Source organism: Neolamprologus multifasciatus, chromosome 8 (genome assembly GCF_963576455.1).
Source record: "Neolamprologus multifasciatus chromosome 8, fNeoMul1.2, whole genome shotgun sequence".
In the NCBI taxonomy this organism is placed as follows: domain Eukaryota; kingdom Metazoa; phylum Chordata; class Actinopteri; order Cichliformes; family Cichlidae; genus Neolamprologus; species Neolamprologus multifasciatus.
The window spans coordinates 20,214,226-20,234,617 of NC_140446.1; the positions used below are offsets into that span (position 1 = coordinate 20,214,226).

General features: G+C 38.9%; 2 protein-coding genes across 2 annotated transcripts; one reads left to right on the plus strand and one right to left on the minus strand.

Moving 5' to 3' along the window:
• Nucleotides 1-1,798: 1,798 nt before the first annotated feature.
• LOC146513013 (uncharacterized) lies at nt 1,799-3,718 on the minus strand. The gene has a single exon (XM_085170856.1). The coding sequence runs from the start codon at nt 3,245-3,247 to the stop codon at nt 1,868-1,870; it is 1,380 nt and encodes a 459-aa protein (XP_085026982.1). The 5' UTR covers nt 3,248-3,718; the 3' UTR covers nt 1,799-1,867.
• An 11,884-nt stretch (nt 3,719-15,602) lies between these two features.
• On the plus strand, nt 15,603-20,062 carry LOC146513014 (phospholipase A and acyltransferase 3-like). Its single transcript, XM_085170857.1, has 4 exons — nt 15,603-16,048; nt 16,182-16,281; nt 16,518-16,783; nt 18,945-20,062. The coding sequence occupies exons 1-4, from the start codon at nt 16,034-16,036 to the stop codon at nt 19,056-19,058; spliced, it is 495 nt and encodes a 164-aa protein (XP_085026983.1). The 5' UTR covers nt 15,603-16,033; the 3' UTR covers nt 19,059-20,062.
• Nucleotides 20,063-20,392: the final 330 nt, after the last annotated feature.

Consider the following 20,392-nt stretch of genomic DNA (forward strand, 5'->3'; position numbering starts at 1 on the left):
GTTCTGGGATCTTTGCTCACCGTTCTCATGATCATTTTGACCCCACGGGATGAGATCTTGCGTGGAGCCCCAGATCGAGGGAGATTATCAGTGGTCTTGTATGTCTTCCATTTTCTGATGATTGCTCCCACAGTTGATTTTTTCACACCAAGCTGCTTGCCTATTGTAGATTCACTCTTCCCAGTCTGGTGCAGGTCTACAATTCTTTTCCTGGTGTCCTTCGAAAGCTCTTTGGTCTTGGCCATGGCGGAGTTTGGAGTCTGACTGGTTGAGGCTGTTGACAGGTGTCTTTTATACAGATGATGAGGTCAAACAGGTGCCATTCATACAGGTAACGAGTGGGGGACAGAAAAGCTTCTTACAGAAGACGTTACAGGTCTGTGAGAGCCAGGGATTTTCCTTGTTTGAGGTGACCAAATACTTATTTTCCACCCTGATTTACGAATAAATTCTTTACAAATCCTACCATGTGAATTCATGGATTTTTTTTTCACATTCTGTCTCTCACAGTTGAAGTGTACCTCTGGTGCAAATTACTGACCTCTGTCATCATTTTAAGTGGGGGAACTTGCACAATCGGTGGCTGACTAAATACTTTTTTGCCCCACTGTATATATGAGTGCCTGTGTATAAATACACAAACAACACACACATGCTTTCAATTGTGTAATTTAAGTGATCTAGTAGCTCTGCTTTGGAAGTTCAGTTCATGCTAGAAATGTGTTTTGGAGTTTGTACATGTTTTGTCTCTAGGGGCCATCGCATATATTTATATATAAACATATATAAATAAAACCACTTTTTTTTACGTTAATAATTCCTTTTGTGCATAATTTTATATTATTGTTAATAATAAATTAATTAAAGCAACAAAACAACCTGAAGAGCCGGTTCGGAGCCGAAAGAGCCGGATCTCTAAAAAGAGCCGGAAATCCCATCACTAACGCTACCACGTAATGGGAAACTCACAGAGAAACTCGCGGATTCTTCAACTGACCGCTGCAGCACACCTGCACCAGGGTAAACCTCCGCCTACGCCACTCCTGCTTTACAGGTGAAAATAGAGCAACAGGACCGCTAGTCTTTGATGTTATTTATTCTCTGCTGTGTTTTACTTGCATCTATTTGAAAGACTGAGTGTAAACACACAAAAAAAATATTTTATGTGCTGGAATGTGCAGAAAATAAGTTTAAATGTTAAACAAATTTCTTCCAGTCAGAGAATGTTGCATATAATTAAATTTTTGCTTGATGCATAAAGTTAAAAGGTTACAACTAATAAAACAAGTTTTAAAAAGAGACTTTTCCATTTGATTACATTTTGTATTATGGATTATGCAGAAAAAGTAGAATTGGGCTGAAAGATCTATCGCTTTATCACCTATTCAGGTTGTAAATCGTGTTTTTAAAAAGTAACTAAGAAACTAAATAATTAATTACTTTTGAAAATAAGTAATCAGTAAAGTAACAGGATTACTTTTTGGGGGAAGTAATCTGTAATTAGTTACTGATTACTTTTTTCAAGTAACTTGACCAACACTGATCGCGACTTCCCAGGTTGGGATCCCTCCGACGACCCAAAACATCCGGGAGCGAACAAAAACATAGACAGGAAGATGGAGGGAGTAGAAGAGAACACAACCAACACGATACACAGAAAATGAATCAGGACTCCTGGGCTGAACGACCGCGAGGATCATCAACCTGAGGAAAACACAGAATACACACGAGTCCTCGGTCCTGAGACCTGGGACCAAAGACAATTCATTCTTGAATGAAGACATTGATCAGACAGGTGTAAAATGGAGCCACTTGTGTTTATTATTAAATTATTGGGGAGAGAGGGGAGGGACAGGAGAAGGGAAAATTAAGCTGGAACAGAGGTGGAGGAAGATGAGGCAGGAGTGGCCCTCCGGAGGAAGAAGCGGAAGCATTTTTTCTTCTTCTTGAGTTGCTTTTCCACAAGCACTTTTTTATCTAGTATGACGGATCTCAACTCGTCCACTGTTTCTGTATTTTGCTTCTCTAGTTTCTTGCATATTTTTTCCACTTCTTCTAATTTGGCTTGTTCTTCTTTGAGCCTTTCTTTTAGTTCTTTAGCTGTTGCCTCCTGTTTTTGCACTTTCTCCTTTTCTCCTTCCAGTTCAGCTGTTGTGTACTTCATTTTGTTGCGAAGTTCTTGCAGTCTTTGGTTTGTCTTCTCAAAGTCCTGGACAAGAAGAAGTTTTTCTTCGTTCTGCTTTATGTACTGTTGTTCTTTCTCTTGACGCAGCTCTTGATATTTGTTCTGTGTTTCATAATGCATTGCCTGCAGTGTTCTGCATTTTCCTTCCATGCCTTGGAGTTGGCATTGCATGTCTCCCTGGTTTATGTCCAGTTGTTCTTTCACTTTGAGGATTTCTGTATTTTTTTGCAAAGCTTCATCGAGCTTTACTCGCAAGCCTTCACTGTTTTTCTCTATGTTCAGAAGCTTGAAATCTAATTCTTTTTGTTTTATCTCCTGTTGCTTTTTCTCTTGAAGCAACTCGTCATATTTGTGCATTGTTTCGTTAAGCCTTGCCTGCAGCATCCTGTCTTTTCCCTCCATGTGTTGGAGTTGGCTCTCCATGTCTCGCTGCTTTATGTCCTGTTGGTTTTTCTCTTCGAGGATTGCTTCATTTATTTGCAGAGCTTCATCAAGCTTTATTTGCAACTCGTCATTTTGTTTCTTGATGTTCTTAAGCTCGCGGCCCATTCGCTTTTGTTTGATCTGCTGTTGCCTTTTCTCTCGAAGAACCTCTTCATTTGTTTCCTGATTTTTATCATCCCTTGCTTTTACCACTCTGTATTTTATCTCCATCTTTTCGAGTTGATCGTGCATCTGTCTCTGTCTCATGTCCTGTTGTTTCTTCTCTTGGAGGATTTCTTTAATTTTTTCTAGAGCTTCATCCAGCTTTCCTTGGAGCTCTTGGTTCTTTTTCTCCATGTCTTTGATATCCCATTGTTTTTCATCAATAATACTCTCCTTTTCTTGGAGCTGGTAGGACTTTTTTTTTAACTGAGCGCTCTGTCTCTCATTTTCCTCCACCAATAACGCAATCTTCTCTCTGTTAAGAAGATTTTCATTCTCCATTTCTGCCAAGCGCTTCTCCTCTAATTCAACTTGTTCATCCCAAGGAAGAGAGGAGAGGTAAGGGTCTTCTGGTTCATCCCAGGGAAGAGCACCGGGGTCAACTTCTTGACTTTTTGGTTCTTCTCCTTGAGACATGTTGGAGTCTGGGGTCAGAATCCAAATGTTTCCAAATGCTTCTTTGGCGAACAGTTGAGGGCTGCAAACAGAAATGCTGCCAGTAATGGACTAAAAGTCGTTGTTTTTCACCGTTATTTGTCCGTTTTAGGATCAAATGATCACGTTGGTGCTAATACTCTAAATCTGTGTCACGAACAGTCGAAGGCTGTGAACATAAATGCTGCGAGTAACGGACTAAAAGACGTTGCATTTCACCCCTATTTATGGGTTTAAGGATCAAAAGATAAAAGGAAGAATTGGAGGTAAGATTCTAAATGTGTGTGACGTCATCATTCTGTAAGCCAATGAGTTATGTGTGTGACGTCATCATTCTGTAAGCCAATGAGTTATGTGTGTGATGTCATCATTCTTTAAGCCAATGAGGTTGTCACATTGCATCACTTTTTTTTTTTTTTCAAATTATCAGTAACGTTGCAATCTCTGTTATTCCCCCCCCCCCCCCCCAAAAAAAAAACAACAAAAACAAACACAAAAAAACCAAAGAAAGAAAGAACATGTTATCGCAATAACCAATGTTTTCTATAGTCATTGGTGCCAACAGAAAGCAGAAATTTAAATTTGGGTGTTACTTTGCTCAGGCTGCTACCTTAGAAGAAGAATGTAGACCAATAGCACCTTAACGATGCCAGGGAAAATAAATCTCCTCAATCAATCAAAGCTTTATTCGCCACATGCAGGTTGCCCTGCAGTGAAATGTCCCCCCCCTTACAGACACAACACAGACACAGACATGGGGATACAAGTCGGAGATCGGTAGCGTTACAGAAAAGCACTGAAATATACACAACAATGGGAAAGTACAAGAGGAAAAAAAGAGACCTCTACTCATGCTGTGCTTCCATGGTAGGACAGCATGAGAACAGGAAACAAAAAAACTCCTCTGCACAAAAAGCACATAAATGTCCACAGCACACTTTGTGAAAGACATGACAAGCCACAGGATTGGGTGGGGGGTGAGGGGTAATACGAAGCGAACACAGCAGCCGCCCTGCACAGCGCTACCATTCCAGCGCGGCACATAGACCCGCCGTCTTCCCCCACAGGAAACAAGCATCGAAGGCGTTTGGAAAGGGAGGGGGATGAGTGTGTGCTTATCAGTGTAAGTGTATGTGTGTGCGTGTCCAGAGTTCAGCTGAGACAGTGTCCTTCACCCTATCAGGCTAAGTAAACAGTCTGCTAGCCAACCCAGGTTATCAGGGAGTTTTTGTTCAGCTCCAGCCTTGGGCCCGCAGCTGGCGCCTAGTAGGGGTGGGTTTTTATAATCGATTTATCGATTAAAATCGATTCTGGCTTGGATAACGTAAAATCGATTCATTAAAATCCTGAATCGATTTTTTAATATAAATTTATTTTGCCCGAAATGCCAGAATCTCTGGTGAAATCTCACAATATTTCAACAACCACCAAACAGCTCAGACAGTAAATGAGAGCAGGAACATGGATTCTGCACAAAGACTTAAACACACAGCCCAACCGCGGATCAGAATCAGTGAGATGTCGCCTTTCTCACAGTCGGGGCTGAAAGCCGACAGCGCGCTGATTCTGATCTGTCGGCGGTCCGCGCTTTGTGTTCACGCCCTTTATGCGCTGATTCTAAAGCTGTTAGTTTTATCTCTCTCCAAACAATATTGACCGAACCAGCAGCAAAAGAAGATCCAAACTAGGCTTCACATAAACAACGTCATGAATTCACTCTGACTTTTATTGTTTTGCTTCGACCACGATGCACAGCTCTCTCTCGCATGCTCGCTCTCTCGCGCTCTCTCTCCCTCTCTCTCCCTCTCTCTCTCTGTACTGTTTTCTGCATTATTCGCTTGCTTGTTACGCACAAGTCTACCGTTGTTTACAGCGCTGTCGGCCGACGGTTTTTTTTCTTGTTTTATATACTTCCGAAAATAAAACCTAATTTCTGCCGTTCAATACCGAACAAATTTAAACTTTTTAAAATTATGCAAAATGCAAAACGCTCAGCCTTGTCTCTAATAAAACCGCTGTAACTTCAGAGGTAATGTTCATGTGTTGATTAATGGTTTTCTTTCGTTTTTGATCTACTGCAGAAAATTTTTATAAAATCCCAGAACAGGAAAATCACCTTCATGTTTTTCTGTGTTTTATCCTCAGCTACTTTGACGCAAAGGCCTCTGCTGTGATGCTCACACCTTTGATAAAGTCTTGGTGTGTCAGCTTCCTTTTTATAGATACAAAAATATGTAAATGTACTGATCTGAATTATAATATTTCTGACTGTCAAACTTTCCCAGATTCAAATCAAAGTGAATCGAATCGAATTAAATCGAATCGAATCGAATTAAATCGAATCGTGGATCGAATCGATTCGGGACCCTGTGAATCGGAATTGAATCGATTCTAGAAATCAGTGACGATACCCAGCCCTAGCGCCTAGGTATCCGCATGTTGTTGATGTTGATTTTTCTTTTATGCGAGCAGCTCAGGAGAATTTCAAAGCTGTTCTTTAACACTTTTAGATTTAGAGAACGACAGTGAGAGACTGTTCCAGGGAAAGTAATACACACGAGACAGGACAAGGACACAAGAGGCTAAGCAGGGAGGATAAGGGGAAGGAGGAGAGGAGAAAAAGTGCGACCGTCTTCGCCGAGAGCCATACTGATATGTTTTTTAAAAAAAAAAAACAGTTTTGCCCTATTAACAATAATATTTTTTTTACTAACATCTGAAGTCAGAAGCATCAGAGGCCAAATTTGTATGACCAAAAAAAAGGAAAATAAATGTACATGTAAATATATCTTCAAGCTTCCAAATTTTTATTCTGCTTTTGGAAATGCTGAATGTTGACAAGCTCCAAAATGTACATAAACCAAGGATTGTAATGTCACCACCTGTTTGAATGGACCTTTGCACTTACAAAACTCAAATGTTACTGCAGCCTTCAAGAGCATGACATTCAAAAAAGGTTGTTTGCCATTTTCTTTTTAGATAAACCTAACAAAGACTAAAAGTGCTTCTAGGTTAACAATATGCAAGCATTACAATATGCAAGTGAATGTTCCTCTTAAAAATATGATGTAATGTCAAAATAAATCTGTGAAAACATGACTTCTGAATGTGTTTTGTATTGACTGATAATCAGGATTATGGTTATAATTCAAGTTTTTTTTGTGTCACTGTAGTGATTAATTCCTGACACTGATCATTAAAAATAAAACTTCCCTTCTTTCCCTAAAAAAAAAAACCCAAACCCCAAAATGGACATTATGATTGTAAAGTTGCACAAAGAAAGAAGAAACATTCAGTACTGTCTGGTGTTTGAATGGTCACAGATCCAAAAGTGTAAAACCTGATAATGTGCAGTCTGTATGCAATCTGACCTGCACTAAAATCTCACCATTATATTCTGCCGTTCACATGTCAGTATTTCAGACACTCAAACACTTAAACACCTCAAACCCACTGTCAGATATGCTGGTTCAAGTGTGGGGATTTGAGCTTCTTCTGCAGACACAAGCAATAAAGCACCTTGCAGTCAACAAACTCCTCTGTATGCCAAAGTTTTTTAGAGTCAAATGTGAGGCTGTCTGTCCGACAGATAAAGCTTCTTCTAAATTAGGCCATGCAACAGGATAATGACCCCAAGCTCAGCAGCAAATCTACAGCATGGACGTCCAGACCTCAACCTGACTGAAATGCTGTGTATAAAGGAATGCTTGCAAATGTCATTGATTTGAAGTTATTGCTGCTAACTGCTGGTTCTGTTAACGACTCAATCATAGAATGATTACGATATCAAACTAAAACAAATGCCTGAATCCTAAATTGTGGATATCCTATTGTGGTGATCTAAAATGTAACACTAAATGTGATTAAAACACGAATAGTCTGGACTCCTGGGCTGAACGACCGTGAGGATCACCAGCCCGAGGAAAACACAAAATACACATGACTCTGTGACAAAGACAATTCATTCTTGAATGAAGACATTGATCAGACACATTTAAAATGCAGCCAATTGTGTTTATTATTAAATTTTTGGGGAAATAGAAGGGGGGGGGTGTCAAGGAAAGGGATAGAAAGGAGGAGAGCGATAGAGGAGAGAAAACCCCAACAATCCCCTCTGAGCAAGCACTAGGTGCGACAGTGGACAGGAAAAACTCCCTTTAAAGAAAGAAACCTATGACAGAACCAGGCTCTAGAGGGGGCAGTCAACTGTCGGGACTGGTTTGGGGGGTGAGGGTGAAAAGAGAGGGGGAAGGAGATGGGACAGGTGTTAGAAGTTCAAGGGAGCTATGGGAGGGAGAGGTGTCAAGGTGGCAGGAGAGGGGAGGTCAAAATTACGATGGAACAGAGGTGGAGGAAGATGAGGTGACATCAGCAGTGGAAAAACCAGACAAAGCATGAGTGTCCTTCCTCCTGAAGAAGCGGAAGCGTTTCTTCTTCTTTTCCAGGAGCTTTTCCACGAGAACCTTTTTCTCTAGGATCAGGTTTCTCAGCTGATCGATTGTTTTGGTATTCTCCTTCTCAAGTCTCCTGCATGTTTTCTCCACTTCTTCTAATTTGGCTTGTTTGTCTTCGAGCCTTCCTTTCAACTCATTAGATGTTGCCTCCTGCATTACCTTTGCCTCCTGCATCTCTGTATAACTCTCTTGTAATTTGTTGCGAGTGTCTTCTAACTGCTGACTTTTCCTCTCGGTTTCTTGAAGTTTGCACTGCAGGTCTTCATTTGTTTTCTCGAGTTGCTGCTTTAGCAGCTGCACCTCAGTGTTTTTGCACTTCAGGGTGTTTGAAAGTTCCTCGAGTTCGGTGTTTTTTGTCAGCATGTCATTGAGCTGACTCTGCATTGCTGAGCACTGTTTTTGCAGTTTCTCCTTCTCTCCTTCCATTTCAGTTGCTTTGTAGTTTTCTTGTAAAGTTCTTGCAGCTTTTGGTTTTCTCTCTCAAAGTCCAGGAGTAAACGTTTGTCTTCTTTCTGCTTTATGTCCTGTTGTTCTTTCTCTTGAAGCAGCTCTTGATATTTCTGCTTGTGCACTGCAGTTTTATCAAGTTTTACTTCCAGGACTCTGCATTTTTCCTCCATGCTTTGGAGTTGGCACCGCATGTCTCTCTGGTTTATTTCCAGTTGTTCTTTTTCTTGAAGAATCTCGTCATTTCTTTGCAGTGCTTTATCAAGCTTTTTTTTCAGCTCTCTGTAGTTTTGCTCTGAGTCTTCAAGCTTGCTTTCTTTATGTTTGATCGGTTGTTGCTTTTTCTCTTGAAGCAATGCTTTGTATTTTATCCCCAAGTTTTGGAGTTCTATGTCCTTCTATGTTCTTCTCTTGGAGGATTTCTGTATTTTTTTGCAGAGCTTCATCAAGCTTTAATTGCAGCTCTCGATCCTTTTTGTCCTTGTCTTTCTCATTTTTCTTCTGCTGGAGGATTTCTTTGAGTTTTTCTATTGCTTTATCAAGCTTTGCTTTGAGCTCAAAGTTCCTTCCACACATGTCTAGGAGTTCCATTTCTCTCTCCTTCTGAATATCTTCTTTTTCAAGAAGCTGGCTGAACAATTTATCTACTTCAGCGCTCTTTCTCTCATTTTCTTCTCTGAGGAAGATAATCTCCTTTCGTTGTTTAAAAAAACTCTCCCAGACGTAATAGATGTACTCTGGCTGGGCCTTGTGTTGCGTATTGTGCTTGTTCATGAGATCTTCCTCATGCATTTCTTCCAAGCACATCTTCTGAACTTGAATATTGTCTTCTTGAGCCAGAAGAGAAGAGCTGGGCTTTACTTTTTCTTTTCTTGTGTGTTTTTTCAGAGACATGTTGGAAAGTGTAAAAAGTCTCTCTGAAAAGGATCCAATTGTTTTGAAAGGTTTCTCTCTCAAACGTTTCAATGCTGCGAACATAAACCAGAACAATCAATACTAGCCATTATGCCCATTATATATGAGTTTAGCTCATTCTCTGGTTACAGAATTAATTTGGGGAAATCAGAGGTCTTGTCGCTGGGTGACCAGATTAACTCCTTGCCAGATATTTCTAATCCCTTTGAATGGTCCCCCAGTGGCTTTACATACCTTGGGCTAAACATTCCACCAGTTCTTAAAGACTTCTGGAAACTGAACTTATCACCAGTTATAATAAAAATTAAAAAAGATTTAGATAGATGGCAAAAACTGCCGCTTTCTCTTATGGGGCGTGTGAACTTAATGAAAATGAATATTCTCCCGCATTTATTATATCCCCTACAAATGCTACCTCTATGGATAACCCGGAAAGTTTCTTGTGATATAGAAAAAGTATTTTCAAAATTTATCTTGCGTGGCAAGAAACCTAGATTAGGGATTAGAATTTTACAACTGCCTATAGATAGGGGAGGCTTAGGGTTACAAAATTTAATTTTTTATAATTGGGCATGTCATAGCCATTTTCTATGGGAGTGGCGACATGCTTATCTAAATGTTGGGGGGGGGGGGGTTGCTTTTAAGATGTCCTCAGGTAAATAGGAAGTGAGCGTAAAGGAAAACATTTCACTCTTGTAGTTTATCTTTTTTTTTCTAAATCTGTGGGTAAATGAATGGAAAGATATTTATTTTCTTTTTTTCCTTCTTTTTTTGTTTCTTTATTGTTTGTTTGTTTCCTTGTGTCTTCTTTTGGGGTTTTTTCTTTCCTTTTCCCCCCATATGTGTAATTGCACAGGTATATAATTTAATTACTTATGTGATTTCCCCTGGGGTTTTTCTCTTGTTTTTCTGTTTTATGCTTTTCCTGATAATGAATAAAAACTTTTAAAAGATAAATCCTAAGAACTACAGCATCTGACAGCTCATGGATTTCCTCAGTGCAATTACAAAGCAGCACTCTCACCCATATGTGTTCAATTTGAGTAAATCCTAATTTCCTGGAGCTTCTGAATGTGTCAGAGAAAAAAAAAACTGCAGTAAAAAACCCCAAACTATTTGTGTTCGTTTGACTCAGAACCGCTAAAAACTTCTAAAGAGTGGAAATGTGAGGTTTACCAGGTGGAGAACAAAGGCCAAATCTGTGCAAAAAGTGTTTAGTCTCACTCCCATTTCTTCCTGTTGCGTGTTGAAGCTCTACTTGGATCCAAACATGCAAAATAGGATTTTTTTTTTTTGCCATTTTTCAAATGATCTTAAACTTGAGCAGGACTGTATTTAACAATCCATTAGTTTCTCCTTGTGGCGTGGGTGTGGTCTCTGGCCAGCTGCAGAGGAGGGGTGACACAGTGAGCTCCCGGGGCGGCGCAGGGGCGGGGTCGACAGGTGTGCTGGGTTCCGACACTGATTGTGTGTCTTTTTACGTTGACAGTGACAGTCGGAGGGAGAGCGGACGTGACAGTTGCAGAGAGCGGGAGTGGCTGTGAATAAACCCACATCTCTAAATAAAAAGCCTTGCTGTCAAAACAATCGCCCCAGCGTATGTTTATCGGGTCAAACGCTACACTCCTGAATAAATTTAAGATCCTTTCCTTCCACATTGCATCACAATTGTATAATCATTATACGATTAATTGTGTCAGCTCTATGAAATGTGAGATTGTATATTTGCTTGTTCGAATGTCTATTTGTTTTTAAAATGGCCAGTTTGGTTTATTGTGCTTTGTATTTGCTTTCAGGCTAAAAGAAAAGAAGGCTAATCTACACCGAGCATCTGAAGAACAACATGCAAGTCCTCAAACAGACTGGATCCAAAACCTTTTCCAGTTCCTCCGACACCATCAAGTATACCGTTATGTATTCTGCATTATTACTATATTTTCCACAGTGAAATTCTGGCAACCACAGCTGCCAGCAATTTACCATAAATTCGACATTATTATATTCCACCCCTGGGATTAAACATTAAAAGCATGAAGTAATCCCCAACCTGATTTTATGTATTTGCTGTTGTTTCTTTCAATAATTATATTTTCCAGTGGGAAAATGTGGGATGACTCGTGGGAGCCCTGCAGTGAATTTCAGCACCACTTTGACGTGCCTGATGTGCCACCTCCTTCAGCCAGTGAGCAAGTCTTTTCATCATATTGTGTTGGTCGTTTACAAATGAGTGATATTATATAATCTTACATATATATCTATGTCTTGGCTCTTGACAGAGGCAGTCGCACTTTCTCCAGCTCCCTTATTTTTCCTGCTTGGCTTCTCATGTCTTTTGTATAGTCTCACTTATTCTCTAACCCTCAGAGAGTCTCTCAGACTTGTTCTCTAAAAACATAAAGAAGAATTATGGATTTGATCAACTGGTCACTTAACGAAACTGACAACTCCTAGGCTTGGGAGAGCCTGATTGTCGTGCAGAGACATTTGCTGCTACTCGATGGTCGGTTGCTTTGTGTGTCTGGCGACACTCTCGATGGAAGACATTGAATGAGATCTACCAATTCGGAACCACGGTAACAGAGTTCTGGCTGATTGGAGCTGGCTTGGACCTGGCTTATCAAAGAACAAGAAGCGGCTACAGCTATTCAAAATCTCACAAGGCTGGCCGACATGATAGACGATGGGCAGGGCTGTGAGCACTCAGACTGTGTTTTTTTTTAACGCAATATGGACAAGATCTTGGAGAAGCTCATGGCTCTGCTATATGGATAACATCTTGAAGAAGAACAACGGGAATTGAGAGACCTGATGACCAGTGACAGACATTAGACCAGCCGTAAAATTGGAAGCAGTTTGTTTGCACTAACCAAAACAACTACCATCCTGATTTCATGCGGCCCCCCTGGCGCCAGCTGGATGCTCAAGGCAAAAGCTGATGGGAATAACAAAAAATTCTCCCTTAGATAACAAAACTGTGTTGTGACTCTCTTCCCCCTCCTTCAAGGCCACCCGCATTGACTGAAGATTGTTGGCTTTTGCCTAACCGAGTGAAGGGACACTTTCTTTTGGCTGAACACGGAACACACACATGTACACTGATACAGACCTACACTCACCCCCCCCCCACCCCCTGTTTTTTCTGTTCTCAAACTGATCTCCCTGTTGGAGCTCAGTCTGGGGGGAGCTCTTTTTTCCCTTCGTCTTTCCTCATGTTGTGCATTTTCCATTGTTATACCTCTCTGACCTGTCTTCCCTGTGATGTTTGTGTAATGTATGTATGGTCAGAAGGGTAAGATGGCACTGGCAAAGGTCGGCAGCTTTAACCCAATTTCCTTCCGGGGTCAACCTTCAGGATCAATAAAGTTTTATTGAATTGAATTGTTTGTAACATTTGTAACATAATATTATTAACATAATATCTGCAAACTGTAGATGTGTACTGTCTACGGGGAACAGTGTTAAAAATATGTGGAACCAAAGATCCAGAAACCACATTGGTCTTTGCTGTTGACGGACAGGATGTGTTCATTTGAAGCCGTTTGATTGGTTACAAATGTTAGACTCATATTTATACTTGTTTAAATGCATTGTTTTATGCAAAAATCTGTATCTTATGTTGTTACTTACAATACTAGTTCTGTCATCTTATGTTGAATGTTTTAATTGTAAAGCTTTGTTTTATTTTTTTCGCTACATTCTGTAAAAAGCCCATAAACTCATCACTCTGTGTGCTTTTGTTTCTCAAATAAAGGTGGCATTATAAACATGTGTTTTGTTTATTTATAACTGTGAAGGCTGCTGTGAATCTACTGAGTAGTGTCACTGTTTTTATTATTATTATTTAGTATCAAAATGAGAATTTCATAGCAAATACACTAAGCCACATAATCCGTGAAATAAACTGTAATTTAATGACCAATAAACTAAATGTCTTTATAGTGATGGTGGCATTTGGACTCTGATGTATTATGGTGTACAGACGAACTGACTGAAATTCTTAAAAATGATTTATGTTCACGAATCAATGTAACAAAATCAAAGCAGATTTTCAACAATATAGAAATATGTAAAGGCAAAAGCTACTTGCAGCAGCTCTTATTACAAGGCGTTGCCACAGCTTTTAGCTCTGTCTGTTTGATTTGGTAGATTTGACACTGGATGCCTTTCCTGACGCACGCCAAACTGATTTATGAGCTCCTGGAGTCAAACAAGGGACCTTTTCCTTTTGAGGCAAATGTGTAAAACAGTAAACTGATGAATATTGAAACTGTAATTAGCCTGATTACATTTGCTGTTGTTTGTATGTTCAGAGGTTTAATGTTCAGGTCTATGGCAGATCTGAGCCATCAACAGCAAAGAAGCAATTTTCAATTTGACTTAGAAAGTTGAGGCTTTTCGATTCTATTCCTTCTCTGACTTCCTGTTCCCTTCACCCACTTTGTGTAGCTGGATGCTGCTTCCTTGAATTGTCCTGAGTGGTCGCGATCAGCTCTAATTTTCATAAAACTAGACAGAAGTGGAATTTATGTTTAGTGTCCCAGATTGTCTTATTATCATCAACAATATTTTAGTTCTTTAGCAGCAGCTACTGGAGTACATATCTTTAAATATATAAATGTTTCTGCGGCTGTTTGAAATGGAATGAACCCATCTGACAGCAGACAGCTGGAAAGACTATTGGAACGCACTGAGTTCAAACAAGTTCCACAAACTGCATCAACTGTTTTAACAAGGCCACATAAATGATATCAAATTGAAATCATAACATTAACTTTGACATTTTCTCACATGCCATTTAATCCCTGTCATGTTCAATATAGACTTTAAAAAGTACATTTTCAGCACTAATTTTCACTTGTTCTATATCAAGTCTACAGTCAGAACTATATAATGATTTACAGCAATGTGCCTGTAAAAACAAAAAAAGTCTCAACATGTACCTTCTTGCCACTAAACAATAGTGTTTTATGTCTTTATCGTGCAAACATAAATGTCTATACATTTATGCTGTGGTGTGTCAGTACTAGCATTGCATCACCAATTCATTTCAATTCATGACTTCACTGAAACATCCACACTTTCCAGAGCATTCAGTAGGCAAGCCTGGACCCTCTAGTGAGCCAGCTGTGTCCCCTGGGCCACAGGTTTGACACGTCTGGCTGAAATATGTAAGTTAAAGGAAGGTTTGTAGCTCTATGAATGGCTGTGTGAATACATATTCTACACAATACATATATATATGAATGTATATGATTGAAAAATCCATGAAAACATCAAAATGACAGTTATGTTTCAACTTTATTTGATTGTGTTCATTGGTAATCTACAAACAAATCAATTCAAACTAAATAACAAAGTTATACGTCCAAAAGTTCATTTGAGGGTCGTTGTGACAGAATCAATTGGACTGCTTATTGTACTGTAGTAGGATTTTTTTAAACATAAGCACAAGTACTACTACTGCACTCAAAATATCAATGCTGTGATGAAATGGTACATACGATGAAAATGTACTTAAAATGTACATAAAAGTACTTGAAACGTAACAATATCACCTGTGACAGTCAAATATAAAATAGTGACAGTTAAATATAAAATATTGCTGAAGCTGGAACATCACCAAAAAGAAAAAATAATCATATTTCAATACGTCTGTGAGCAAAAAATATTGTAAAGTAACTGAACGTTTCGAAGAAGTAAAAAGTACAATATTTCCCTGTGATGTTGAAAAAGAAAGTGTAATGTTTCCATAACTGTCTACTGTTCTGTATTACCATACAGCCTGTTTGCAAACAGTGTAACAGATGTGTGTTTTTTAGCTCCAGGACTGACATTAAATAAAAATGTGCCAGCTGTCTTTGTACCTGCACTGATGTGATGGAGCCTTGGGAATGCACTATCAATGACTGCTCTGTGACAGACATGGAAACATGCCCACCTCATGCCCAGTTCATGACCTCAATAGGTTCATAACTTTTTAATATATTGGAGAATAATAACCCATTAAAGAATCTGTGTAACCTAAACTGTGATGAAGACTCGTTCCATGATGCCATGATGATCTCTGGTGTTTCACCACTTTTAGTGGGTTGAAGTGTGTAGATTGTGAAAACTTTCAGGAAAGTTACTTGTCAAAAGAAAATTGTACACAGTGTGATCAGCTACATGAAATGTGTGGTTTTATGGATCACTAAGCAAACCACATGTCTACGTGACTTTTTACATGAACTCTTGTGTGATAAACTTATTTAGCATCTAACAGCTTCCTCTTTTCTAAGAACATACAGACTTAGAAAAGGGGAACCTCAGCTCTAAGTTCTTAAAATAACTTTTTTATCTTTGTACACACACAAGCTTGTATAAATAAAGAACGCAGACAGTGACAGAGCGGGAGTCCGTGAGTGCCTCCTGCGAGGACGAGCGCTCTGTGACTGCCCTCATGAGTAAAGACAACTGCAGTGTTTGTGTTTTCTAACTCAGGTGTCTCAGCTGAAGAACTGTGGGGCGATTCTTAGAAATCTCCTGTTTATGATACAGCATATTTCAACAGCATGTGAATGATTTATAAATGACAAACTAAATATAACTTTTAAGAAAGGAAAGCTTTACAGAGCTTATGTATTACGATGGATGGACCTTAACACTGAACTGAGTTGTTGTTGAAGATGTAATCTACACCTTAGCACAACATGCTTAATTATTACAAAGAATAATGTAAATTTAATGGAATGGTTTTTATATAGTGTGTATTATTTTCTAAATTATGTGTGAATACCACATGGTGAAGAAAAATATAATGACATTATAGAGGGAATCATTATTGCATTTGGTTTGAGATGATAAAGAGTTATAAATTTATATTTGCTTTACATTTTTGTGTATTTGTTTTGCAGGTTCTGAGAGTCATCAGGAAAATTAAATCTGCCTGTTGTCCAAGGTGAAAAGCACCGTTATGCCGCCAGTACAGGTTAGGAAATTTCACTAAATATGTCGTTTCTGTTTAATCTAGATTATGTCGAAGAGTCTCATCTCATCAAATGTGCTGCAATAGTTACCAAAAAACTATTGATGACAAAGTTTTTCTTTCTTGTGATAATAAGAAACCACAGCCCGGGGACCTGATTGAGATCTCTCGTGGCCTGTATGCGCACTGGGGTGTGTATGTTGGTGATGGCGTTGTTGTTCACTTTGGAGTGCCAGGTAAGTCTTTCACACAGCTGACTCACCTTACTCCTCCATATTCTTACTCTGAGTGGAAGAAAATGTATTTTATCTGACAGCCTGTATTTGACATGCAGTTTTCAAACAGTAGCTTCTTGTTTAGTACAAACTAGTTAAATTACCGTACTAAAGAGAAAAATCTGATGGGAGTTTTAGTATATAAACTGTCTGCAAATGATCCAGTTTTTTCCTCTTTGATATTTTTGACCTTAAAGCTGCAGACCTTAGTCCAGTCTCCAAGGCAGTGTCTTCCCAAACTGTGGAGGGCCGTGTGATGAAGGAGAAGCTGGAGACCGTGGCTGGAAATGACAAGTGGCAAGTCAAGAACAGTTTGGATGTGAAGTATAAACCCCGTCCAGCTAAGGAGATTGTGAAGGATGCCCTTGCATCGGTTGGCAAAGTGTGGAAGTACAACCTCAAAAAGAGTAACTGTGAACACTTTGCCAATGAGATGTGTTACGGTGTAGCCGTGTCTCAGCAGGTGGGTTGAACTGCCTCTGTCCTTTTTACAGGTCTGATAGAGCACAAGCACAAAATGACAGTAATGATTTCAGATGTAGGTCTGCAATGCCACTCACAAAGGTCAGCACAAACTCAGCAACTCAGTTTGAATTTTACTGGTGTGAATCAGGGTTGCATATTTATAGTTTGGGGGCATATTTCAAAGGAAGAACTGTCTACGTTTTGTTTAGAAACACAACCAGTTTACTGAACAGCTACATGCTGTTGTAAATCAAGTGTTACTGTTAAAAAAACACAAAAAGAAATTAAACACACAAACAAAAACCCTTTTGCTTTCTTATTACTGTGGCAGCACGAAGTGGAGGGAATGATAAGTAAAAGACCAAATAACCAATGATGTTGCACGCACACACTAAAAATGGCAGTGCAGCGAGTGGAAGCTCAAAAGCTCTTTACAATTAAAGGGAAAAGCCGACAACGCCACCCTGGGAATTTCACCCAGACAATATTTAGTTTGAAACTATGCTAATTATCAAGAAGACACTTTGGTCTATTAGGCATGAGACAGAGACGAGGTTCAAGATAAAACAAACAATTTATTGACAGCTATTAACAAATGTCTCATAAAAGAGCCGATGAATCAATTGTTCATGTACTGTAAAATTCAGACCTGTGGTTTACCAGTAGATGAATGGGATGCCAGATGAGGACAGGTCCAGAAAATCAGAAACTCATACATGCAACGCTCACACTATGGTGCAGCTCAAACCAGGGGCGCATAAATATTCACTGCACACAGAAGCTCCCACCACCCAGTCACCTCCACTTTAGGCGATCTGCTTATGAATAAATGAAACACATGAAAACAAGTTATATCCAAAACAAAACCCAGATCCACCGCTGTGGTTAACCCTGCTGCAGAAACACACTGGTGATCTGCAGCTAGACAATGGGCCTCCTCCCAGTGGTGTAACATAAAAATGAGGATCTAAAAATTAAACATTCAAAAACCAAATGTACAAACAAAATAAATTAAATTGTCAGTTTAGAGCAGATAACTTCATAGTACTATTCCGAATTGTTAAACATACAACTGTTATAAATAAATAATTGAATGCATTAAAATGCACATTAACAGTCTTTCATATATTGCACAGACACCTCAAATGCTATTCTAAAAACCAGAGTGTTGCAAGCAAAGCAAACAAGAGGGCCAAATAAGGCAACAAGGCAAAGCTTAAAAACTTCAACAAGCCACCCCCCCCCCCCCCCCAAAAAAAAAAAAAGTGGATGCAAAACGGCAAATCAGCAGCACTTCTGTAAACGTAGCCCAGAGAAGCAGGAGCAGCTCCACTATAAAGCTATCAGCCACCCACTCAGGCCCAGACTTCCTGTAATGCATCATAAAAGTAGCAAAAAGACAATTATGACAGAAGTAATGCTAAGATCGTAACAAATGAAAGTTACATACTATTCAAACGGCGTTGCCCAATTGACAAGCAAAGGGGTCAATAGGAGGCTTCTGCAGCTACAACCTATAAACACCTGTTTACTACCAGGTAAAATAATAAGCATACAAAATAAAAACATACCAGCAATCGGTAGAAGGCTTCAGAGGAAACAGTTCGTAGGTAATCTCTGCAAAAACATGAGTAACACAATAAACAAAAGAGGAGCCAATTCAGGCCAAGGCAGCAGCAACATGTACGTGACTCCTACCTGTAACAGCTACGGAAGTCAGTCCGAAGGTTTGGATGTGTACTGCAACAGGTCAGAGATGCTCATATGGCAGCTACTATTTATAGTAGCACCATATAATGTGACTGGCTACTAACAGTGATTAACAAAGCAATATTAATATATAATATTCATTTTGCTACAATAGCAATAATCTCTTCAGTAATTCTTGCTTTGTAAAAGACTGTCTGCCTGAACCACTGTTGTATATTAAAAAAATGCATCTATGATGCAGTTTCTGTCATCATACTGAATGATTCTGGACTGGAGATACAATCCTAATGTTTCCCATGTTTGCTGGGTTATAAATGTAAATTCTTGTGTTAACTTAAGGAGTTCAAAATAGTGTAAAAATGCATTATTCTAAAAAATATGAATAGAGTTTGAATGCCTCTGATTATGTTCGTGGGACCCAAACTAAAGCAATTATGTTTCCCTTGCAGGTGCAGAAGGTAGATGAAGCAGTAGCAACAGCACTACCTCTTGGTGTTTTTGGGAGTCTGGTTATTGGTGTTAGTGCTTTGGTACGAGCTGCAGTTAAAGCCAACACAAACTAACTGGAATTTAAAGCAAAAAAATAAATTCATACATTTAAATGTTGCTGTGTGTTCTGAAAAGGCACTACAGTCTGAAAACTAAAAATAGCCTAAATAACACTTAATGTGGTCATCATTACCAAACTATTAAATATCTAAGTGCCCAAGTAAAGTCAATCATATAAATGATGATAAAAAAACAACAAGCAAATATTTGATATTTGTGTCTTCACCTGCTGTGTTTCTGCATGAATGTTCCTACTGTTTTTCCCCCAATGCTTACCATAATACAACTGATATATTTAGTCTTCCTCTGACATCATTATTCCTGAACGATTTAAATAAAGAATAATTTGGGTTGTTTGGATGTCCGTCTGTTTTTTATTCAGACAAACTCCCTTCATTAGCAAACCCTCTGCAAAATTCCTACACTGAAAGAATTTCCCGAGAAGTACAAATGTTTAATTTATCAATAATATTTGAAAAGGGGAAAAGAGTTGCACTATATTTTTCATATCACTGTATCGATACAGTATCACCATGAAAACTGAATTTGAGAGCACACCTGCACCTGAACTGCCTGTCCAGCCAAGAACACCTTGGTTAATTTCATTACAACTGAAAGCAAGCTATAATGAGTTCTTTATTTTTGGAAAATGGATTCATTAGAGGTATAAATATTATTTCTTTGTCATTTTTCAATCTGTGGTTTTCTTACTTACGTTTTTCATGATTTGGTGTAATAATAAAAACAAAGGTAAAACTTCAGATGAAACAGGCATCCTGACTTCCTTATACAATACTGCAGCCTCTCTCTTGGCACCCTGTTAAATATACTTTCTCATGCAGTGCTGACTACAAACATGGCTGTTTATATGACAGGTCTTCCTAGAGCTCCCCCTTGTGGAATAATTATACTATTATTATATGTGTGTATACTTATAACCCCCACCCCAGCAGAGAAGCCTCCTATTGTGAAGTTCTATTTAAACTCAACCTCAACATCAGTGTTTACTCTCAGATTTTTTTTTTTAATCTTCTTAAACTCGTATTAGTTTTATTTTGTTTTTTAATTTAACTTTTCAGGGTTCATTTATTCTTAGATATGATCACACTGGTTTCAGTTGACCAAATTTTACATCTGATATTTTAAGTTATCATTTTTTCAATTCATCAGACAGTGCAGAGATGCAGGGAGAGTAGGGGAACACACACAGAGACTGTAAGTCATTTAAACTAAAACAGCTTGAGTAGTCACATTTCTATACGGTTTCTAGATTTGCTTTCAACATTAACTCCTTGACAGACTCTGTTTCTGATCATCACATGATTTCATTTGTAAACTGCTGCTAAAA

Coding starts and splice junctions, on each gene's coding strand:
- LOC146513014 (XM_085170857.1), top strand. Junction 16,282..16,517: donor TGTTCACTTTGGAGTGCCAG/GTAAGTCTTTCA, acceptor TTGACCTTAAAG/CTGCAGACCTTAGTCCAGTC. Junction 16,784..18,944: donor GTGTAGCCGTGTCTCAGCAG/GTGGGTTGAACT, acceptor TTTCCCTTGCAG/GTGCAGAAGGTAGATGAAGC.
- LOC146513013 (XM_085170856.1), bottom strand. CDS start 3,247: ATGTCTCAAGGAGAAGAACCAAAAAGTCAAGAAGTTGACCCCGGTGCT.